General features: G+C 50.1%; 2 protein-coding genes across 5 annotated transcripts in view; both read left to right on the top strand.

Annotated features, from left to right (window-relative positions):
- The first annotated feature begins 334 nt into the window (after nt 1–334).
- On the top strand, nt 335–15169 carry C1H19orf38 (chromosome 1 C19orf38 homolog). The gene is made up of 8 exons (XM_076857682.2): nt 335–441; nt 1677–1982; nt 4246–4332; nt 7262–7289; nt 7856–7899; nt 9051–9088; nt 12076–12206; nt 14956–15169. Exons 1-8 carry the CDS (start codon nt 411–413, stop codon nt 15167–15169), a joined length of 879 nt encoding a protein of 292 aa, XP_076713797.1. The 5' UTR covers nt 335–410.
- The window catches only part of Carm1 (coactivator associated arginine methyltransferase 1), a 48487-nt gene continuing 39419 nt past the window's right edge, over nt 15156–24223 (top strand). For all 4 annotated transcript variants that reach the window (XM_076848620.1, XM_076848604.1, XM_076848626.1 and 1 more), the window contains exon 1: nt 15156–15390. In XM_076848620.1, coding sequence (XP_076704735.1) covers nt 15171–15390 — 220 coding nt within the window. In that variant the 5' untranslated portion in view covers nt 15156–15170. The remainder of the gene's footprint in view (nt 15391–24223) is intronic.

The raw sequence follows: 24223 nt of genomic DNA, 5'->3' as shown, positions 1-24223 counted from the left end.
ACATTGCACCCCACGTTTATTTCCGTCTTGCCATTGCTTGGGCTGTGGTTTCTGCCTTGGGCATGAGTTTCCCAAGTAGCCCCTGCTGCCACCCTTCCTCGGGCATGGGAGTTCTCTTAGGTGGAGGGAGGGAAAAAATAAATACCTCACCATCTCAGTCATGCTCCCTCCAATGTACAGAACTGCACAGGGCTGGGTCCGCTGTGCTGTGCATTTAGGGAAGGGGTGGGGAGAAGAGAGAGTCCCTTTCAGTGCCTGAGTGTGTGTGCAACTTCCTGCCACTGAGGAAACATTCAGCTCGAATTAGCCCTGGTTCTCCTTTCCCTGCTCTGGCCTCACAGGAGGAGCTGGCGGGGAGCCCTGGACCCTCTGGTCCCAGCCAGATTTCCCGGCCAAACGCGGGAGGAGAGATGCCTTGGACTGTCCTGCTTTTTGCAGCTGGTGAGTCTAAGGGCCCCTCCGGCACCCCCAGCCTGCTCCCCTGGCTCCTGCCCAGGTCGCTGCTCTGAGGACAGATCCCAAGTGAGGTTGCTCATCCGCGGTGATGGAGGAGGCTCATCCTGGACTGATTTGCTTGAGAGCGTTAGAAACCTCTCAGCCTTTTCTTCTTAGGCTCCTCCTCGTGTCCCAGTCCAGAGAGCTGCCTACAGCCCCTGCCCCAGCCCCACTTGGCCTCCACAGGCTCCTGCCTTTGACAGCAGGAGTTGGGGCAGCAGGAGCGCCTGCCTGGGGGCAGACTAGCCACAGGGGCCATGGGGGGCCACTCTGCGTGGGGCCTGTGGGCAGCTGGAGGGCAACTCCTCCCTGGGTGCGGCTTCCTCTGCAGGAGCCTCAGTCCAGCCCCACACTCCTCGGCACACCCTGGGGAGAAGGTGGGACCTCCCCAATTTGCCGCCCTGCTTTCTCCCTTGCTCAACTCCCCCCAGCCACCCGCCTCCTCACCTTTCCTGGATTTCCTTCCTTCCTTCCTTCCACCAAGGACAGTACCCAGGGCCTTACATGTGGTAGGCAAGTGCTCTACCACTGAATGGTACCCCCAGTTTGACTCACCCCTCCTTAAACTCACCCCATGTCCAACCATCCTCTGGGCCTTTGCCCTTGCCATCACCTTGGCCTTCGAGCCTGTCACCCAGCTCATGCCACTCTTTCATTGCTACAACTCAACTCACATGACACCTCTTCCAGGAAGCCCTCCAGCCCATGCAACTCTCCCATTGCCCAGAACTCCTTGTCTCTTTGAAAGAACATCAGCTGCCTGAGACGAGCATGTCTCTTCATTTGTCTCCTTCATTACTTTGACCCCAACACCTTGAACAGGGCCTGGTGCATAGCATTGCAGATTGAAGTAGTGTACTTGGGACACTATATAATAACCTAGGCCATCATTACAAAAGACTCAGCCACCGTGACCGTGCCAGGCACCCAATGCTCTGAACATTGCAGTGGGGAGAGATTGCCCGCCTTTTGGTGCACAAAAAAACAAGGCCCAAGGCCTGGGGGTACAGCTCAGTGGTAGAGCACAGGCTAGGCATGCGCAAGGCCTGGGTTGGGTCCCCGACACCAGAACCAAAATGAAAACAAAAGAAGGTCCAGAGAAGTGACCTGCTTGCCAGAGGTCACACAGTGCTCCCCAACCGTGCACCCACACTGCCACCTCCCCTGATCCTACATTGCAGGTTCCTTGGCCATCCCAGCACCAGACATCTTCTTGGTGCCACCCTACCCAAAGAGCCAAGAGGACCCCATCCACATCTCATGCACAGCCCCCAAGGACTTCCTGGGGGTGAATTTCACGCTGTACCGAGAAGGACAGATTGTCCAGCTCCTGCAGGCCCCAGCCAACCAGCTGGGGGTCACATTCAACCTGAGCAGCGGTGGCGCGGCTTCTGGAGGGAAATTCTGGTGCCAGTACAGTGTGGTGGGCGAGCACAGCCAGCCCCAGCTGTCGGACCTCAGCCAGCCGGTGCACGTCTCCTTCCCAGGTAAGCCCTCCCCTGGGCTCACCCAGCTGCGGCAGATGCTGTTCCCTCTCCTGGGAGGTCTTCACAGGAAGGCCAGGCCTACCACTGGCCAGGGGTCACTCACCTTTCCCTGTCTGTCCTCATAGCTTCCCTCCAAGGTGGGTGCAGTGATTGTCCTTTCTGTAGATAAGAAACAGAAGCACACGAAGCACAAGGACTTGCCCAAGGCACACAGGTAGCAGAGCTGGGAGGCCAGCAGCCCCTCAAACTCCAGACCTTGGGCCTCTGTGCTAGTAGCTCAGGGGCAGAGCACCTGCCTAGCACATGGGAGTCCTGCGATCCATGCTCAGCAGCGAAAAAAAAAAAAAAAATCTCCAGGGTCCAACACACCTTCCCCTTCCTGGACCCAACATGTTTGCTCATCAACTGTGTATCAGAGTCTGTCCTTATCACTGGAGGTCCAGCAGGGAACAAAGCAATGTTCCTGCCCTCCTTCCACAGAGGTTCCCAGGGGGTGGGACAGATGATAAACCCAGGATCCAATAAATATTCAGTGTGCCAATGAAGTGCCCACGGATGATACACAGCCTGGTGAAGGTGTCATTTTAAGGGGAGAGTAGAGTGACCAAGGAGGACTTGTCTGAAGAGGTTATGTTGGAGAAAAAATCTGAATAAAGTCGGTTGTGGTAGGGCTTGCCTGTAGTACCAGCTACTTGGGAAGCTGAAGCAGGAGGATCACTTCAGTTGAGGAGTTTGGGGCCAGGTGAGGTGATATAGTGAGACCCTATATTGGAAAAAAAAGAAAAGAAAGATCTGAATAATGAGAAGGAGCCAGCCATGTGGATTTCTATGGCAAAAGTATAGCAAGAAGAGGAAATAGGCTGTGCAAAGGCCCTGAGGCTGAAGCGTGCCTTGTGTGTTTGAGAAGCACAGAGGACCCCAGAATGGCTTAAGTACAGTGAACAAGGAAGACTGTGTGGGGAGAGGAGGGAAGAGAGGTGGTGAGAAGGATCACGTAGAGCTTAGTGGGCTGCAGCAAGGACTTTAGCTTTCCATCTGAGTGAGAAGGGAGCCCTGGGAGGGCTGAGGTCTTTCTCTGGTCTTTCCAGGAGAGGGGGTTGGGCATGGGTTGTGGATCAAGAGGCCAAGGGATGGGGCTAAGGAGGTAGCTCAGTGGTAGAGTGTTTTCCTGGCATGCACAAGCCCTAGGCTCAATTCCCAGCAAGCCCCCCACCCCGCAGGGGAGATGGGAGGGGCAGGGGAGACTGGGGGGGCAGGGGAGGGGGCAGAGGGAGGAGGGAGTGTCTCCATCCCACCATCACCAGGACTTTAGTCTTCGAGCTGTGATGACAGAGGGTTCTCTGTGTCCTTTCTGGCCTCAAGCTCCTCTGTCAAAGGCTCCCTTTTCTCACCTTAGCCTTGTGGTCTGAGTGTGGGGAGGTGACAACAGCCCTCCTACCCCAGGCCAATGAATGGACAAGGCTTAACACTGTTGGAATCTCCCCCGTACATCTTTCCTTCCCCTCCGGGCTCCACAGCTCCTGACCTCCACTGGGGTCAGGGGACCTCCTCCCAGGGCCCTCAAGATATCCTCTCTCTCTTCCAGGAGGGAAGCTGAGTCCTTTACTTGCCTTCTATTTCCCGGTGGCTGACCTCTGTGTGAATCTCTGTGTGGCTTGGGGTGGATGTCAACTGACCCCTTCATAGCTAGGACAAGCGGGGCTCTTTAGGTGGCAAGTAACTGAAAACCTGACTCACACTGGCTTCAGAAACCAAGGGAGATTTCGTTGGTTTACTGAACCGAAGTCAGTTCATATTAGGGCTTCAGGCGCGGCTGAATCCAGAAGCTTGAAGTTGTCAGGAATTATTTGCCACCTCTCAACTTGGCTTTGTTGTAGGTTTATTTTCAGGCAGGTCCCCAACATCATGGTAGCAAAATCATGCCCAGAAGCCCCAGAGAAATATCCTATCAGAGGGATACAATGCAAGCCATCAGTGGCCCTGCAAAATCCCAGGATTACCTTTCATTGTCTTGGCTTGGGCCACACTCTTGTCTGAGCCAATCACAGGGGGTGAGGGGGGTGGGGAATATGCTAATGCTAATTGGCCAGATATATGCTAATTGGCTGATTCCCAGGGTCCAGCTACACCCAAATCTCATGGTTGGGAGGAGGTCCTCTTGGCGAGGGCTGGCACCTCAAAGTAGCCTGGAGAGACGACAGAGGCCCCACCCTCCCCCGCGGCTCCTGACCTGCCCACTGGCTCTCTTCCTGTTTTCCTCTAGTGCCCACCTGGATCCTGGCCCTGTCGCTGAGCCTGGCTGGAGCCCTCCTCCTCCTCACTGGTCTGGCTGCTGTGGTGGTCAGGAGAGGTGAGACTGCTTAAAGAAGACAGGGCCCCGCGCTGCCGGCTGGCAACTCTGAATGTGCCATGTGCTTACGGGCACATACCCATGTTTCTAGACGCACAGAGACAGGCCATTTGGGGAGGTCTAAATTCTGCAAATTAGCAGTGAAGGAACCGTCCACAGGGGAGATGTTGGTGGTGAGCAGGGCAAACGGATGCACGACTGTTCTTGAGATTGTTTCCAGGTTCCTCTATGGATACCCCAAACCATGGACGCTCAAGGCCCTTATGTAGAATGGTTTTGTCCAATGGGTCCTCCCTATTGACAGATTCAGTATCCTGGATTCCACATCTGCAGACTCAACCCATAATGGATTGAAAAGATTTGGAGGGAAAATTTGTGTTTAGGGGCAGTGGTGCAGCCCAACCGCAGAACAGGTGCTTTCCATGTACAGGGCCCTGGGCTCCATCCCCAGCACTAAAAAGGGGAACATTTGGCGTCTTTGTGAACACGTGCAGACTCTTTTTTTCTTGTCATTATTCTCAGTATAACAATTCTTTTCATTGTGTATACGTTTTATTAGGTATTGTAAGTCATCTAGAGCCAGGTGTGGTTTTGGTACACGCCTATAATCCCAGTGACTTGGGAGGCTGAGGCAGGAGGATCGCAAGTTCAAGACCAGCCTCAGCAATTAGCAAGCGTCTAAGCAACTGAGTGAGACCCTGTCTCAAAATTTACAAATATACGGGACTGGGATGTGTCTCAGTAGTTAAGTGCCCCTGGGTTTAATCCCCAGTATCAAAAAAATACAAAATAAGGCATCTTGAGATGATTTGAAGTCTGTAGGAGAAATAGAAGGGAGACCAGTAGAGAATGAAGAAGATCATCAAGAGGGAGGGAGGCAGGGAGAACAAGGAGAAATACAGGGAATGAAATCTACAAATTATGGTACATCCATGTATGAAATACCACAGTGAGTCCTACTTATATGTATGTAATTCTTATGCACTAATTAAAATAATAATAGTAATAATAAAAAGGAGATCAGTAGATTCCAGCAAGCAGGTAGGGGGAGAGAGGAAAAAAGGGAAAGGGAAGGAACTGGGGAATGAGACTGATCAAACAGTTTTCTGCATGTACAAATATGGCACAATGAGCCCCACAGAATTATGATGTATCAAAAATAAATAAAAATGTAAAATGAGGGCAGGGCTGTAGCTCAACGGCAGCACACTCACCTAGCATGCATGAGGCACTGGGTTCGATCCTCAGCACCACATAAAAAGAATAAAATAATAAGTAAAAATTAAAGGCATTCTGTCCATCTACAACTACAAAAAAATTTTAAATGTAAAATAAATCTACAGAGGGTGTGAATAACCTAGTCACATTTTATACAAGGAACCTGAGCATCCATGGATTTTAATATATTTTGGGGGTTCCTGGAATCAATTCCCACTGGTACTGGAACAACTTGAGTGTACATATGTACTGGGGATTGACCCCAGAGATGTTCCACTACCTCAGCCCCATTTAGACTTTTATTTAGAAACATCAATAAGTTGTCCAGGGGCTGCTGGGGTTTGTGGCTCAGTGGTAGAGCACCTGCCTAGCATGTGTGAGGCACTGGGTTCAGTGCTCAGCACCACATATAAATAAATGAATAAAATACATAATCTGCGTGAATCAAATGTATGAAATATGATATGTAAGAGCTTTGTAATGTTTTGAACAACTAATAATAAAAAAAAAATGAATAAAATAAAATAAAGGCCCATTGACAACTAATAAATAAATAAATAATTGCCCAGGTTGGCCTCAAACTTGTGATCCTCCTGTCTCAGCCCTCTGAGTTGCTGGGCTTACAGATGTGCACCTAGTCGCATAGCCATGATATTTTGACTGTGGTAAAATCTCCATAGCAATTCAGTACATTCACATTATTGTGCAACCATCACCCTCATCCATCTCAAACTGAAACTCTATCTGCATTAAGCAATAATTTCCCATTCCCTCCACCTCCAGCTTCAGCTCCTGGCAACCTCTGAAACTCAAATATATTTATAGCAACTCAAACACACACACACATACCTGTGGCTCAGGAGGCTGAGGCAGGAGAATCACAAGTTCAAAGTCAGCCTCAACAACTTAGCAAGACCCTAAGCAACTCAGCAAGACCCTGTCTCTTAATAATATTAAAAAGTTTGGGGATGTGGCTCAGTGGTTAAACACTGAATTCAGTCCTTGGTACCAAATGTGTGTATATATATATAACTTTGAGACAGGTCCTTGCTAAGTTGACCACGCTGGCCTCAAACTTGAAATCCTTCTGCCTCAGCCTCCCAAATCAGTTCAATTAAAGGTGTGCATCCCCACACCCTGCAACTCATTTCTTTTAAGAAAAACAATATCACATGCTGTGCCTTGCTTGAAGTTTGTTTTTTTAAAATACTTTATTTTCCTATTCTTTCTTTATTTTTAAATTTTTTTCTTAAATGTTGATGCATCTTTATTTTATTAATTTATCGATATGTGGTGCTGAGAATTGAACCCAGTGCCTCACACATTCTAGGCAAGCACTCTTCCACTGAGCCACAGACCCAACCCCTTGCTTAAAGTTTTTATCAACATACATTACTATTGTAATTGAAGAATTAAAAAAAAAAAAAAAAAAGGATTCAGGCGTGGTGACATGTGACTCAGCTACTCAGGAGACTGAGGTGGGAGAATGGTGAGTTGGAGGTGATTATATGGGCAACAGTGAGACCCCATCTAGAAAAAAGAAACAAAAGTGTTTGTTAGCAGCAAGTTTCACAATGAGTGGCAAATGTGCCACAGAGAGGCAAGACTGGGTTACAGAGGGAAAAAGGAGTTTTAGATTTCTTGGGTATAGAAACTTGTTTGGTGCAATCAGAACCATAATCTAACAAATGCTTGTTTATTTATTTTTCAGTGAAAATAAAAAATTTACAGAGAAAACGGTAAGACCATCCCTAGGGACCCTCATAGAATGGTTTGGGATCTGAAGGGCACTCCCTTGGCTGGGTGGGCTTTCCATTGCAAACAGCACCCTCTGGTGGGAGAGTTGATGAACCAAGGCAGGTGGTATTTGTTAAGCACCTACTAGGTGTTGGGCACTGTGCTAGAAGTGATCCCACCATATCCTCACAGCCCTGGAAGTAGGAATAATGAATAACCCCATTTTACAGATGAGAGGACAGGGGCTCAGTGCTTAGTCACACAGGGAGCAAGTGGCTTAGTCTTCCCCTTACAGTCAGCTGCCAGGAATTGTTGTGCTATTCTGGATCCCACTGGGGTTGTGCAGTGCCCAAATTGCACTAGAAGTGGGCCTGGTTCTTGACAGCCAAGGACTGTTGCACAGGGTGATAGCTCTGGAAATCAGGGCATTAACTGCTTTGTCACTTTGTGGGTAGGATGTGTAGGTGGGTAGGGGGTCAAAGACCCAGTATTGTGCCTGGTTTGGGTCTAGGACTTTCCAGAAGCCTCCTGTCTCATGAGGCAACCTTTCTTCTGAATCTCTTTGCAGAGAACAGGAATCCTGTTGGGCCCAGATTAACTTCACCACCGCAGGTCTGTGCTCCTTGCTCCTGACCTCCACAGGATGAGGTCACTGCCTTAAAATGCTATGGTGACTTAAACCTTTTCTGCAGCTGTTTGTTCCCTGTTAGGGTCAAAACACATCCTCACCCTCCTTTCCCTGGATTCTCACTTTCTCTCTGGGTCCCAGGTGCCTGCCTTTCATTGGCTCCGCCCACTGCCTAGAATATGCTTCATCTCCTGGGTCTCAGTCACCTCCTCTTGGTCACCAGCCTCTCTAGACAGGGTCTGTGCTTGCTACTTACCTGCCTCTACTACCTTGTTGATCTTACCCTTGGTAGAAACCCAATGACTTCATCTTCGGGGTCTGAGTTTCGATGCTAGAGTGCTAACCCAGCCTGCGAGAGACCTGGGTTCCATTGCCAACACCGGAAAAAAAAAAAAAAAAAAAAAGTAATCTCTGGATGCTTGGGTATTTAATAACTCGCTTGCTTCCACCGCTAAATGGCCAGCTCCACCGGGAAGGACCGCCTAAGCCTGGGTCCTGCGGGTCTTCAGTGAATGGCCCGCTCCCCCTGCGGACCCCGTCATTCCTCTGGCCTCCACGGGGGCCGGGAGGCAGCTGGTCTGTGGTGTGCGATGCTCTCTGAAAGGGGCCCAAGCGCAGAAAACTTCCTTCTCTATGCTTGATTAACTGCATGTCACGTTTATTGAGCGCCTACTATGGTCTAGGAGTGTTCTATGATGACCAAGATAGACAGCTCAGACTCCATTGGGGAGAGGGCGGATGGCCGGTCCGAGCCGACTGGGAAAAGGCAGGCAGCCCCTGGAGGAAGCGTGTTTAAGCAGAGAGGAGCGTTTAAGAGGAGCCTGGCATACCTGGGTGACGAGGGGGGCCATCTAGCAATGGGGGTGGGTCGGGGAGTGGGTGGGCTGATAAGTGCTCCTTCTGAAAGGTGGGAGTTGGCAGAAGGCTTGGGGACAGAGGCATGGTTCAAAATGTAGTTTAAATTCACTGCTCAGTTGCAGAATGGGTGGGAAGGGAGCAGGAGAGGTTGCTGGGAGCTGGGTTCCACTCTTGCCCCTCTTTAGACTTTGAACTGGGGAATGTGGGCAGAGGTGAGAGGATTAGGGCCGTGCACAGTGAAAACTGGCTCCAATCCTGGTTTTCCTTTCTTTTTCAGACATGTCCTTCGATAACTCTCTGTTTGCCGTCTCCGTGGTGAGTGGCTCCTGTTTTGGGTTCCCCTTTCCTGCTGACCATCCCACCTGGTCAGGTGGAGGCCACCCTCAGCCTGGGTCTACCTCGGACTCTGAGCTCTGGGGTGAGGAAAAAGCATAGAACCCCCAAAGTGGGGTTTGTCAGTGAGCCCAGGATTGACTGAAATTCCCAGGGACAAGGTTATCATATGGGGGTATATATTGTCATGGTCAGTGCTCCCTTTGGATTTAGGAAACTGTCAGAATGGTGATAGTAGTCAAGGTAACTTGGTAGTCTCTCTGTGGTCCTTCATATCGCCTTTAAACAGTCTGATGTACTCTGTGGTTGGCTCTTGGCTTACTCTTGTTTAATTTCAGGGACTTCACCTTAAGTGTCCCACTGTGGGTTTCCATGTAGGGGAGGGTCAGAACCCCCTACTTTTCAAGAGGTGTCGCTCCTCCCCTGTTCACAGTGCCCGTGCTGGGATTCAAAACTTTGGTCTATAGGACTCCTCTGCATAGTTAAATTTTGGGGGGGGGGGTGGCACTTATAAACTTTATTATTATTAACTGAATTTGCGATATCTGACCCATGAACTCCACGGATCAAGGAAATGTTCAGTCAGTTCCTCTCCACAGAGGGAGCTCCACTAGGGGGCCTCAGACGTCCCATTTGGACACGTGAATGTTATAGAACTTTGACTTTGCTCAGGTAAAATGGGAGCCCCGGAGGGTTTCTGAGTACTGACTGGATTCGGGTGCGCACAGGCGCCCTCTGGTGGTTCCTTCGGGCAAACAGATTGTGGCAGGCAGGCGGCTGGAGCTGGGGGACCTACTTGCATGGAGGCAACTACCGTGGTCAAGGCCCGCGAAAGAGTGCTGGTTTGGTTCCGCGGGTTGGCAAGAGAGGTGGAAGAATCGAACTTGGTAGATCCTGGTGATGGGAAACGAACGGTCCAAAAGAGAAGGAGGGAGCCTTGGGGAAGGGCAGGCTGAGAGGGATAAGAACCGCATCAGCACCAGGTGTGCCTGAGAGCAGGTGGAGCCTGAGAGCGGAGGCCAGGAGAGAGGGCAATGCTAGAGATAAGGACTCGGGGTCTCAGATACACAGATGGTAAGAGGAGGGGGGTTTGGCACTGGCTGGTTAAGCTCTCTGAGGTCTCAGTTCCTAGAACAAATCCTGAGCCATGAAGACAAACACATCCGGCCAGGCAGGCTCTAAAACTCCATGAGAATCTGCAATGTTCAGGACACCATCGGGGGACATACCCCCACAATTTTTTTTTTTTTTTTATGCTGGGGATTAAACCCGAGGTCACTTAACCACTGAGCTACATCCCCAGCCTTTTTTTTTAAATATTTATTTATTTATTTATTTTTAGTTATCGGCGGACACAACATCTTTGTTTGTATGTGGTGCTGAGGATCGAACCCGGGCCGCACGCATGCCAGGCGAGTGCGCTACCGCTTGAGCCACATCCCCAGCCCCCAGCCTTTAAAAAAAAAAAAAGTTTTTATTTTGAGACAAGATCTTGCTAAGTCTTTGGGGCTTTGCTAAGTTTCTGAGGTTGGTCTCAAACTTGAGATCCTCCTGCATGCCTCATCTCCTGAGTCCCTGGGATGACAGGCGTGTGCCACCACACCCAGTGGAAAAACTTTTTAAAAAGCTTTTGGGCTGGGGATATAGCTCAGTTGGTAGAGTGCTTGTCTCCCATGCACAAGGCCATGGGTTCAATCCCTAGCACAGAAAAAAAGAAAAAAAGCTTTTTTTGTGTGACAGGGGAGGAGCGACACCTCTTGAGAAGTAGGGGGTTCTGACTCTCCCTCTACATGGAAACCCACAGTGGGACACTAAAGGTGAAGTCCCTGAAATTAAACAAGAGCAAGCCAAGAGTGAACCCCAAAGTACATCACATTGTTCTAAGGCGATATGAAGGACCACAGACAGACCACCTCATAACTTTAGCCTGTCATTCTTTAAGCCTCTGCTTAAAGAATGGTCCCTTCAAATGGTCATTTAAGGGTAAGAAATAGAAATATAATTTTTTTTTTTTTTTTTTTTGGCTGTACTGGGATTGAACCCAGGATTACTCTACCATTAAGCTGTATCCCCAGCTCTTTTTATTTTGAGACAGGGTCCCTCTCAGTTGCTCAGGCTGGCCTTCAAACTTGTGATCCTTCTGTCTCCAACTTCTGAGTAGCTGAAACTACAGGCTGCTGCGCCAGCACAATCACTTTTAGTTTCTTTTTGAAGCTTTGTAAAGCTCTGCTGTTGGCTGAAATGACTATGAAGTAGCTGACTCTAGTTTTTACTGTTGCCTTGTGGAGGGCCTGATATGCAACTTTATAACAGCCTGCTAAGTGAGGTTGACAGTTTCTTTTTACAAAGAAGTTCCCTGAGGTTGGACTTGGACATTACTGTAGTCTCCCAGCTAGGGAGAGGCAGGCTGGAACCCCACCTGTTCTCAACCACTTGGTTTAATTTCTAGTAAGTTCATTTGTCCTTGACTAGTGTTTCAAGTATTCAAGATAGGGAAGAGGGTGGATCTTGAAGGTCTTGAGGTACTCAGAAGGGGAGAAACAAAGGAGAGCAGCAATGGATGTGTTCATCGTTTAACAAAGCTTAGAGGTGTCAGCCACTGTTTATCTGTTGTACTTCTTTAAGTCTCATAGCAACCCTAGAAGGTGGGTACTAGCATTCTCTCCACGTTCAAAAGGGGAAACTGAAGCAAAGGGGATTAAGTCACTCAACCAAGTTCACACTGCCAAGAAGTGACCGAACTGGGATTTGGACTCCTGCTCTCAGGTCCTCTACTCAGCAGGGAGGAACCCTGGAGAACAGAAGACCAGGACAGGAGGAGCAGGTCCCTGAGGCTCAGGTGTAGAGAGGTAGAAGAGCTGACATAAGACCTGATGGGCTGAAGTAGTCTCAGGTTCAGAACATGGGGGAATCCTAGATTCTGATGCTCCAAATCACTCACTTCTGATTTTTTTCTTTCATGGACCAAGAAAATAACTTCAGAAGAAGACCCAGCAGCCACCCTAGATGCTTGCGCTGGCAACTGTGGGCCCCGAAAGAGGCCCACCTCCACATCATCCTCACCAGAGCCCCCAGAGTTCAGCACTTTCCGGGCCTGCCAGTGAGGCTGAGGATTGGGGAACACTTCTATTCAGCCCTGTCCCTCCACCTGCCTGAGCCTTTCCGGGGCCTGAGGTTCCCTTCAGCTACTTCAGGGGTGACAGGGGTTTCTGTTCCCTGGCTGCTACCTTCTCAGGGAGTTGAACAGAGATGAAGGGGTCCTCTGGCCTTGGGACCTTGCTCATAGAAGAGTGGGAGAGGGGGTGAAGGCAATGGCATGGAGGCTGAGCCCAAAGCAGGAAGCCCTTCTGTGGATTCCTCCTTCTCAAGACCATCAGGGAAGATGTCTGGATTACTTCTGGCCCCCAGCTGGGCATAAGAGGTCCACACTCTCCACGCTTTGCCCCCCAGTTCTTCCATTTTCAGTCACTCTGATTCAGGTACCTGACTTCCCAACTGGGTTTTTGAGCTCAGGGTTGGGGGGGTGTTCTGTGTGTTCCCCTTTTGGCATACCTAAGTTATTAATTATAACACATATTGAGGTGGTCCCAAGGTCTTTCTGGTGTGTAATCCTTCAAACCTGGGACCTTCGGCATCCAACTCTTGGACAGCTGAGGGTGGTAGCAGGCCCAAATCCATGATGTTTAAGGTACCCCTGAACTGAGTCAGGATGGTGTAGGAGACCTATGAGGGGGTTTGTGAAGACAGGGATCAACAACACAAGGTTGTCCCCTGCTAGGTTCCTTCAACTGTGGGGGAACAGGAGGTAGAATGATGTTGTATAGCGGTAAAGGGGTATTGGGGAAAAGGAGGTGTAAATGAGGACCAGAAGAGGTGTCACAACTTATGCAGTCAAGGGGGAGAAATAAAGAATGTCCACGCGCTTCTGCCCTTTTCAATGCTTTATTCACTCAACTCAAATCACTCAATACCATTTCATTCTATAGGTTCTTAATCAAGAAAATAACAGGGCTGGGGCTATAGCTCAGTTGGCAGAGTGCTTGCCTTGCATGCACAAGGCCTTGGGTTCAATTCCCAGCACCACAAAAAAAAAAAAAAAAAAAAAGACAATCCTTAATGCTAGGCACTGCAATAGACATAATCAATTCACAGCAAACAATTCTAGATTAATTCTAAGCACGCCAAATACCCTCAACCATGACAGGCTCATGACAGACACTCTCTCTGCATGGTAAGCTCAAGTGTCAGATCAAAAGTCTAGCAGATGCACACTCACTCAGACCGCCCTGATCAGGTCAGGACCCAAGGCAGGACTCTCCTAGGGTGGAGCTGACAGCCAGTTGAGGATAGGGTCCTAGGGAGAAGAAGTGGCTCTCACCATCAAGATGTTGCTGTAGAGTTTGAGAACAGTGAGGAAGATGCTGAGGATCAGGCAAAAGATGAGAAGAGTTGGGATGTCAGCCCAGTTTCTCATCAGGCTCTCAGCGTGAGGGCGTCAGTGTCGGCTGGCTGAATGTCTGTTCATTGGCTTTTTTTATACTAAAATTTGGGGCTTCTGACCACCCTTTCAATCCCTACCAGCTCCCACGGGATTTCTCAGTGACATCATTTGCCCTGGGGTTACAGCATCTGGTCTGGTGGTCCCCACCCTGATTTTCTTGCCTCTTTCCCTTATCAGGGCAAGGACAACCTGACAGAGACTTCACTCTGAGCTTGTCTGGGTGGGGAGAAGTAACTTATGTCAGGACTATGTCTGATGATCATTATCAGAGGGCTCCTAGGTGAGACTGCAGGTTTCAAAGTGGAGTTTTAAAATGGAGTTGCTTAGGCTAAGGCCTAAGGCCAAACTTACAGAAGGGGCAATGGGAAGCCGGGTCCTGGGCCCTCTAAAACGAATGAGCCCCAGAACAATGCACACAGGAACAGCCACTGTTGGAGTCACTACCCACCACTAGGGAAAGGGCGAGGCCCGGAGGGAGAGGAGGAGGAATGTTTTGTGTAGAGGAAAGAGACGGGCCAGGGCTGGGGAAGGGGCAGTAGGCGGGGCAGAGATAATGGGAAAGAAAGGAGCAGTTGAGGGACGGAGTTCAGGTTAAAGGTGGACGCCCAGGAGCATCTCAAACCGCTTTCCCATTAGGGTGGCCGGGATAGGGCCACGGGATGGGGGCGTGCCCTAGGCTGTGGCCACGCCCTTCTCAGCTCCCCTGCAGAGCCAGGAGCCTCGCAAAGTCTCAGCGGGAGCGGAGCGTGGCTGGTATAGGGCGGGCCCTGGTGGCAGCTGGGCCTTGCCTCCGCGAGACGCTACCCCAAATCGAGCGGGACCAAGGGGTGGAGCGCGGACCCAGGAGCGTGTCCGAGCCGTCCAGGCCCCGCCCGCCCCTGACATCCCTGAGGCTGGGAAGCCGCCTCACAAAGGGCGGCCGTTTCTACGGGGCGGGGGCGGGGGCGGGGCCGGGGAGTGTCCGCGCGGCCAAGTGCTGTCCCCGGCCGCGCCTAGCATCAGCACCGCCTTACAAAGCGCGGCCGTTCGTGCGACGCGGGGTGGGGGCGGGGCCCAGGTCCCTGGGGGCGTGTCCACGCGACCCGGTGCCGCCCCGTGCAGCACGCTCCGTCCCGCTCCCCGAGTTATCGCACCGCTTTACAAAGCGCCGCCGTTCGCGCCACGCCGGCCTGGGGGCGGGGCCCAGATCTCCTAGAGGCGTGTCCGCGCGGCTGTGCACCGCCCCCTGACGCACGCTCCCGTCCCCGCCGTCCCTGTGCGGCGGAGCCACCTCACAAAGCGGCGACCATTCGCGCGGGGCGGGGCCGGCCCCGCCCCCGGGTGTATTCTCTCGTTCCCCGCGCCCAAGACCTCCAGCAGGGGGCGCTGTGCCACGGGGCCGGGCCGCGGCGGCGGCGGCGGCGGCGGCGGCGGCGAGGCGTGGCGTGGCCGGCAGGTGGCGCTGCCCGGCTCGGCCTCGGCCTCGGCCTGCGCGGCGGCGGCGGCGGCGGCAGCGGCGGCGGCCTGGGCCCGGGCGCGGCGGCGGTGGCGGCGGCGGCGGCAGGCCCTGGAGCCGGATCTAAGATGGCAGCGGCGGCTGCGGCGGTGGGGCCGGGCGCGGGCGGCGCGGGGGCGGCTGTCCCAGGAGGCGCGGGGCCCTGCGCGACGGTGTCCGTGTTCCCCGGCGCCCGCCTCCTCACCATAGGCGACGCGAACGGCGAGATCCAGCGGCACGCGGAGCAGCAGGCGCTGCGCCTCGAGGTGCGCGCCGGCCCGGACGCGGCGGGCATCGCCCTCTACAGCCGTGAGTGGGGGCCCCGGGCTTGGGCCGAGGGCCGCGCAGTGCGCGGGGTTGTGCACGAGGCTGGCGGGTCTGGGGACCCCGGAGAGGCCCTGAGCCTGGGGGGCACCTGGCTGGGGGTCCCGGGGGCTGAGTCGGGGCTGGGAGTGAGGGGGTGTGGAGCGCCGGCGTCCAGGACCGAGAGAGAGAGAGAGAAAAGAAGGCGTGCGTGGTGGCCAGAGGGGAGAGGTGCCCCGAATAAAGAGGGAAGCGCGAAATGGGGAGTGAGGGGCCTGAGATTTTGGAGGGGGCTGTGGGCAGGAAGTGGGGGGCAGACAGTGGTAGGGGTATTCGGAGGAAGCCGGGCGAGGGGGTGTCGGGAGCGGGTGTGGCCGCCCAGGCTGGGAGGAGGGTGGGGTGTGGACGGCCTCTGGCCATCTCAGGGGACTCCCTGGACTACTAAGGACAGTTGAAAAGTAATTCCCAGTCTGGGGCGGCCAGGAGGACGGGGTGCCTCCTCTATGGAGGGCTTGGCTTCCAGGACCCTCCGAGTGAGAAACTTCTAGAGCTGGGGAGAGGGCCCATGTGAGGGTGGTGCGGGCCACCGAAGGGGCTCTGGATGGAAACGTGGAAGGGGAGGGCCGCTTTCTGTTAGGCTTAGAAGTAAGAGGTAACACAGCCACCTCCTTCACCACGCGCCTGCTGTCGTCTTTTTGGGGATGTGAGAATCTAGTTGCATTTTCAGAAGCTGCTTTCAAAACTGACATTTCAGTAGGGGGAAAATCGCAAATGTGCTTGCCAAGACGTCCCCCAGCCCTAGTCTTTGTAATTCATCCTTTTTCTTTTTTCTTGTTACTCTTTCTTTTTTCCTCTCTTCTCCCAGATTCCTCGTTCACATTTTGCTATTCTGTTTCATTCGCCTTTGTCTCATGGGATCTCTTGCCCTGATGCTCTAGGGAGCCAAGGAGAAGGCCTTTACTAGCTTTGGCCCCGTGGGAATTTATTGCCACTTTGGGAACTGGGTGTTCTGAAGGGAAGTGTGTGGAGCAGTAGGTTCACATGGGCTTCTCCCTTCGCCTTGACTTTGAAAATAGATTAAAGGAGTGTGTCTGTCACCCAAGTGTGACACCTTTTGTCACACTGGAGAGGAGCTAGGGTCTTCTTGGACCAGATGAGAGGGAAGAAGGGTTGGGAGCTCAGGACAGACATCTAAGCTCAGCAGGATCTCAGATCCTAAGGAAGCCCATTCATTTGGCAAGCATTAATAAGCAGTTTCTCAAGCTAGTGTCCCTGGCCTTACACTGGAAAAGAATTCCAGGAGGCTTGGTCTTCTTTCTTTTCTTGTGAGTGTGTGTTGTGTGTGTGTGTGTATGTGTGTGTGTGTGGGGGGGTATTGGGGACTTAACCCAGGGGCATTCTATCTCTCTTGAGCTACACCCCCAGCCCTTTACTATTTTGAGACAGGGTCCAACTAAGTTGCCAAGGCTGGCCTCCAGCTTGGAGTCTTCCTTCCCCAGCCTTCCAAGTTGCCAGGATTATAGGCATGTGCCACTGCAACTGCTCAAATAAACTTTAAGAAGAAAATTTGGAACAGTTTTTAAGTTTATAAAATTATTAGGAACATAGTACAGGCAATTCTCAAATAACCCCCACACTTTCCCTTGTTCTTAGCATTTCATTTCAGAAGAGTTTTTACATTTTGTGTTTTTTTTTTTTTTAAATATTTATTTATTTATTTATTTATTTATTGTTAGTTCTCGGTAGACACAACATCTTTGTTTGTATGTGGTGCTGAGGATCGAACCCGGGCCGCACGCATGCCAGGCGAGCGCTCTACCGCTTGAGCCACATCCCCAGCCCCACATTTTGTGTTTTTGATGTTGATAATCATGAAAGTAGGCTGCGGTATCGGCGTGTGTGAGATCCTGCATTGGAACCCCAGCACCCCAGGAAAAAGAGAGAGAGAAGGAACCTAAAAGAAAAAAGATAATCCTGAAGTGTCATGAGTTACATAGGCAATCTTCTATGAGAGGTAATTCATAAGCAAAATGTCTTTAAAGAGGGAAAAAGTCCAGATTTCTCAAACGGAAATCCTCAATTCCAGATAATATTCTCAGGGGTCAGAAAGAATTTCTTCCCCTTTACACTTTAGTAACATTATTGGAGAGTTAAAAACATGGGCTCTGGAGGCAGTCAGAGCTGGGTGTAATCCCAGGGCTGCCATAACAAATGAACACAAACTTGGTGGCTTAAAACAACAGGAACATGTTGGGGCTGGGGCTGTGGCTCAGCAGTAGCACACTTGCCTGGCATGTGCGAAGCACTGGGTTCGATTCTCAGCACTGCATATGAATAAATAAAATAAAGGTCTATCAACAGCTACAAACAAAACAAAACAAAACAGAAAGTGTTCTTAGTTTGTGGCCAGAAGTCTGAAATCAAGGTGTCATCAGGGCCTTGCTCCCTCTGGAGGTTCTCGGGAGAATGGGTTCTCCACTTTTCCAGCTTCCAGTGGCTCAGGCACTGCTCGCTTGTGGCAGCAAAACTCCACTCTCTGCCTCTGACTTTCCACAATCTCTCTCTGGGCTCTCATCTTTTCTTATGATACCTGGCATTAAATTAAATGTAGGACAGTGTCATCCTGAGATCCTTAATGATGTGGTCAAAGACCCGTTTCCAAATAAGGTCACCCTCCTAATTCTGGGGATTAGGACTTTGACATCGCTTTCTTGGGTCATACTGTATAGGATAATCTTGTGCCCTGCCACTTTACTACTAGCTGTGGGACTTTGTGTCACAGTTTCCTCATGGTTCAGGCTGTTGTAGCCCTTTGCTTAATAAATGAAGCCTTCCTTGGCAGTGGTACCTGCTCCCCTTAGGGGCTGGCAATGGCCTTAGAGTGGTTGGACTGCTGCTTGGGTTAAATAGCCTGAACAGTGGGGACAGACTAAGAGCATAGGGAGGAACTGCTCTGAGTATGCTCTGAATATGGTCCCAGGGCTGGGGTGTGTGGCTACATGCACCCCATTTGAGAGTAGGTCTGGCCCATATCCTCTGGGAAAAGTCTGAGGTACTGCAGGCAGTCTGGGGTATGGGAGGGGGATGTGGCAGTTGGGTGGGCCAAGGGGGAGTTCCCCCTACGCCTCCAGGTTGAAGCAGGGTGCTGGGAGCTTCGGGCCTTCTCTTGGGATGAACTTCCTTTCCTGGCTTTAGTTTTTTTCCACCTGGACCCTTCTGGGGCCTAAATGTTTTGTCCCAGAGTGTAAGCATCAGGAGCACTGACACTGACCTGTCCTCACAGATGCTGTGACCCACTTGTGCTTCTAGACACTCCCAGAATTGCATCTGTGTAGGTGGGGACATAGGGAGGAATAGTCAGGATTGGCCAGGGCACAAATCTTCCATTACCTTGAATATTTGTGGTGGTCCAGAGTCTTCTGTGGGTGCTAGGGAGGGCCTTCAAAGTGGAATCTGACAGGTTCTGGTCAGCTGTGTGGTTCTGAACTAGCTATTTGACCTCCCTGAGCCAGTTTTCTCACCTGTAGCAATACTTACCTGTGCGTGGCCTCTGTTTCCTCTGCAGTGGGAATCATGCCACTTGGGGCCCAGGAAAATGGGCGAAGTTGATTGGGTGTGTGGAACAGGGTGTCCAGCGTATAGCAAGCATTCAGTAAACAGTAAGTTTTTCATAGATGTTATTGAGAGTGATGGCATTGTTGTGACCTAGGAGAGACCTGGCTGTTCTAGGACAGAGCTCCTTGTGCTGCAGGCCTGCCCAACTGTCTTATACCCCTGGTGTTGGGAGAGAGACTTGTGGGCCCTGTTTCTTGACACCTGTACCTTGTCTGGTGGGAAGGATGACAGCTGTAGAAGATCTTGCTGTGGTCATCCTGCTTCATCCCCAGGCAACCCTCGCTGCCTCTTCTAGCCATTTGGTCACCCTGGCTTTTATCCATGGGATTGACCAAATGGCAGGCAGCTACTAAATCCACACCGTTATCCCTGGGCAGAGGTAGAGGTCCTCTGGCTGGTCCTTCTGAGCCTTGAGGAAGTTCTGGCACAGCCTTGGGCATTCTGGGAGGCAGCTCTGCTCTCCTGAAGAGGAGGTGGGGCAGGCTGGGATGAGAGCAGGTCAGACTCTCAATCCCTCAGCTTCACGGCCTCCTTTCAGGAGGTAGCTGGGTGGTTTTTCTTTCTTGATCAGCACAGGTCAGTTTGGCCAGTGCTGTGTGCTCTCCCTGATGTTTGTTTTTAAGAAGAGACAGGGGAGACAAACTTTGAAAGGGGCTAAATTTCGGTTTTGGGGGGGGCGTGCCAGTGTGTGCAGAGCACAGAGGAAAACTTTTTGTCAAAAGAAGGTGAAGAAAGGCTGGCTGCCACAGAACCAGGAGCCCTTGTGACTTGGGGACCCCTCTGACAGCTGGGGTGTTTGTTATGTGCCCAGCCCTTAAGTTGGTAACACCAGAAGTGCATTGTGATTTCAGTAGTATCTGTGTGTTGCTAACCGCTGCTGTCATTTATTGAGCACTTACTGTGCACCAGGCTGTGCAAGAACTTGTGTAGACAGACTCAAGTGCTTGACCTTGGGGGCAGCGAGGGTGTAGCTCAGGGAAAGGACAGTATAAATCCAGGCCTGTGGGCCAAATGTAGCCTGCATCCTATTTTTATACAGTCAGAGCTGGGAGAGGCTTTTATATTTTTGAAGCATTGAATTAAAAAAAAAAAAAAAAAGCCGACCCACAAAGAGGAATATTTAATCGAGACCATGGTGTCCTTTAAAACCTAAAATATTTACTTGTTGGCCCTTTTTGAAAGAAAAAGATGGCAAATCCTGGGATAAAAGATTGAGGCCGATAGGAGAAGGGGGGCCAGTAGGGAAGATGGCCCCAGTCAGACAAACCAGATATCCTTTCTTTCTTTTCATTGTGAAGTGTCCTGATGGCTCAACACAAATGCACCACACTTTCTGGATTGTGTGGGCTGGTTGGCCTGCAGGTTGTGGCCCTTGCTTTATGTTAGCACTGGTCCTTAAAAAGTCCTATGAATCAGTGATTCTAATCCCATTTTATTGGTGGAAAAACAGGTAAAAGGGCTTGACCAGCTGAAATGATATGCTGGGCTGGCAGCAAAGCTGGCTTTGAAGTCCAGGGCTGCCAGATGCCCACCCTACTCTGTGTGTGTGTGTGTGTGTGTGTGTGTGTGTATGTTTCAGAAAGGAAAAATAAGCAGCTTTCAGTTTATCTGTGTGGAACAGAGACCCAGAGTAGCAGCGCTTAAACAAGATGATATTTAATTTTTTGTGCTCTCGTGCTTAAATCCGAAGGTTGGCAGGTACCCAAGTCTCTAGGGCTGGATGGTATAGAAGTCCCCAGACCCAGATCCTTAATAGCTACCACTTCTAAAGTGAGGTCTTGACCTCGCTTGGTGGTGCATGCCTATAATCCCAGTGGCTTGGGAAAGCTGAGGCAGGAGGATCCCAAGTTTAAGGCCAGCCTCAGCAATTTAGCAAGACACTGCCTCAAAATAAAAAGTAGAAAAAGAGCTAGGGATGTGATTCAGTGGTTAAGTGCCCCTGGGTTCAATATCTGGTACCAAAAAAGAAAGAAAGAAAGAAACGTGTGAGGTCTATCTTCATGGTTCAGCATGGCTACTGGAGTCCAGTCTTCACACTCTGGTTTCCCAGTAGTAGGGTAAAGGAAGGGATGAGTGAGGAAGGGTGCAAATGTTTGTTAAGGAAGGTTTCTGAAAGATGGCTTAGGGCACTTCTGCTTCCATCCCATGGACTAGAATGTCAGTTGTATGCAAAGGAGACTGGGAAATGTAGCCTTTAGCCCAAGTAGCCATGTGCTAAGCTAGATTCAGGGCTGCTTTTTGCTGTGCGGGAAAGGGAGAACATAACTGGCAGAGTTGCCCTGGCTGCCATGGGAAGATGTGGACCTTGCCAGGACATTTCTGGCTTATGGAAAGATGCTCAGGTACATGGTAAGAAGGAACAACCTGAAACAAAGAGGGTCCCCTTTAAGAAATGGAGTAGCGAATCCCTTTCTCTCGCCATGCACAAAAGTTAACTCAAAATGGATCAAGGAGCTTGATATCAAATTAGAGACACGGCATCTGATAGAAGAAAAAGTTGGCTATGATCTACATACTGTGGGGTCGGGCTCCAAATTCCTCAATAGGACACCCATAGCACAAGAGTTAATAACTAGAATCAACAAATGGGTCTTACTCAAACTAAAAAGTTTTTTCTCAGCAAAAGAAACAATAAGAGAGGTAAATAGGGAGCCTACATCCTGGGAACAAATCTTTACTCCTCACACTTCAGACAGAGCCCTAATATCCAGAGTATACCAAGAACTCAAAAAATTAGACAATAAGGTAACAAATAACCCAATCAACAAATGGGCCAAGGACCTGAACAGACACTTCTCAGAGGAGGACATACAATCAATCAACAAGTACATGAAAAAATGCTCACCATCTCTAGCAGTCAGAGAAATGCAAATCAAAACCACCCTAAGATACCATCTCACTCCAGTAAGATTGGCAGCCATTAGGAAGTCAAACAACAACAAGTGCTGGCGAGGATGTGGGGAAAAGGGTACACTTGTACATTGCTGGTGGGACTGCAAATTGGTGCGACCAATTTGGAAAGCAGTATGGAGATTTCTTGGAAAGCTGGGAATGGAACCACCATTTGACCCAGCTATTCCCCTTCTCCGTCTATTCCCTAAAGACCTAAAAAGAGCATACTACAGGGGCACTGCTACATCGATGTTCATAGCAGCACAATTCACAATAGCAAGACTGTGGAACCAACCTAGATGCCCTTCAATAGACGAATGGATAAAAAAAAATGTGGCATTTATACACAATGGAGTATTACTCTGCATTAAAAAAATGACAAAATCATAGAATTTGCAGGGAAATGGATGGCATTAGAGCAGATTATGCTAAGTGAAGCTAGCCAGTCCCTTAAAAACAAATGCCAAATGTCTTCTTTGATATAAGGAGAGTAACTAAGAACAGAGTAGGGATGAAGAGCATGAGAAGAAGATTAACATTAAACAGGGATGAGAGGTAGGAGGGAAAGGGAGAGAGAAGGGAAATTGCATGTAAATGGAAGGAGACCCTCAGGGTTATACAAAATTACATACAAGAGGAAGTGAGGGGAAAGGGAAAAAAAATACAAGGGGGAGAAATGAATTACAGTAGAGGGGGTAGAGAGAGAAGAGGGGAGGGGAGGGGGGAGGGGGGATAGTAGAGGATAGGAAAGGCAGCAGAATACAACAGACACCAGAATGGCAATATGTAAATCAATGGATGTGTAACCGATGTGATTCTGCAATCTGTATACGGGGTAAAAATGGGAGTTCATATCCCACTTGAATCAAAGTGTGAAATATGATATATCAAGAACTATGTAATGTTTTGAACAACCAACAATAAAAATTAAAAAAAAAAAAAAAGAAAGAAATGGAGTAGCAAAAGGGGAAAACGGGGTTGCGTCAGAATTGCTTTTTTTTTTGTACTGGGGATTGAACCCAGGAGTGCTCTTCCACTGAGCTACATTCTCAGCCGTTTTTATTTTTTATTTTTTTAAAGAAAGAGTGAGAAAGAGAGGGAGAGAGAGAGAGAATTTTTTTTTTTAACATTTTTTTTTTTTTTTTTTTTAGTACTTGGCGGACACAACATCTTTGTTTGTATGTGGTGCTGAGGATCGAACCCGGGCCGCACGCATGCCAGGCGAGCGCGCTACCACTTGAGCCACATCCCCAGCCCAGCTGTTTTTATTTTTTAGAGACAGAATCTTACTCAGTTGTCTAGGTTATCTTGAACTTTTGATTTTCTTCATCAGCCTTCAAAGTGGCTGGGATTACAGGTGTGCGCCACTGCACCTGGCCAGAATTGCCTTTTACAAGCCTTTCACTGTGTGGTCAGGAGATGTGTACCCTTCAGGAGACGTGACAAAAAGGGTCTTTTCTGAAGATTGCTTTAGCAGCAAAACACCAGGTCTACAGGAGCAGGGGGAGAGAAGCCCGAGGGAGCTTCCTAGGCTGGAGAATGGAAGGGAATGTGGCTGCAGAGTGGCCTCCCCTCAGCCTGCTTCAGAGCAGGTCAGAGCTCAGGAATTGTATTCTGGAACAAAAGGTGAATTCTACCTGGGGCCTCAAGGTCTAGATTGTAAAGCTTTAAACCCTGTCCAGGAGTTACAAATGACCTGCCCCAAAGTTCCTTGCAGTTAAAATCCAGGTAGACTACTCCCCGCCCCCCACTTCTACTGGGGACTGAACTCAGGGGTACTTAACCACTGAGCCACATCCCTAGCTCTTCTTATTTTTTGTTTTTTTTAGATAGGCTCTCACTGAGTTGCATAGGGCCTTGTTAAGTTGTTGAGACTGGCCTTGAACTTGTGATCCTCCTATCTTAGCCTTCTGAATTGCTGAGATTACTGGCATGCACAACCACACCCCACTCCCAGCCTTCTTAACTTTTTATTTGAAGACAGGTTCTCACTGAATTACCCAGACTCGGTCTTGAACTTGCAATTCTTTTGCCTCAGCCTCTTGTGCTCAGGCATGTGCCACTATACCAGGCATGTGCCACTATACCAGGCTAAGAAGCAGTTTTTTGAACCCAGGTTTCCATCAAGTGTGGATAAATGTCTCTCATTTCACACCTGTAACCCCAGTGACTCAGGAGGCTGAGGAAGGAGAATGGCAAGCTAGAGGCCAGCCTCAGCAAATTATGGAGACCCTCAACAACTCAGTGAGATGTTGTCTCAAAATAAAAAATTTTGGGAAAAAAAAAAGACTGGGGATGTAGTTCAGTGGTAAAGTGCCACTGTGTTCAATCC

This window comes from Callospermophilus lateralis, chromosome 1, assembly GCF_048772815.1.
Source record: "Callospermophilus lateralis isolate mCalLat2 chromosome 1, mCalLat2.hap1, whole genome shotgun sequence".
Classification (NCBI taxonomy): Eukaryota; Metazoa; Chordata; class Mammalia; order Rodentia; family Sciuridae; genus Callospermophilus; species Callospermophilus lateralis.
This window is presented reverse-complemented; position numbering and strand designations above follow the sequence as displayed.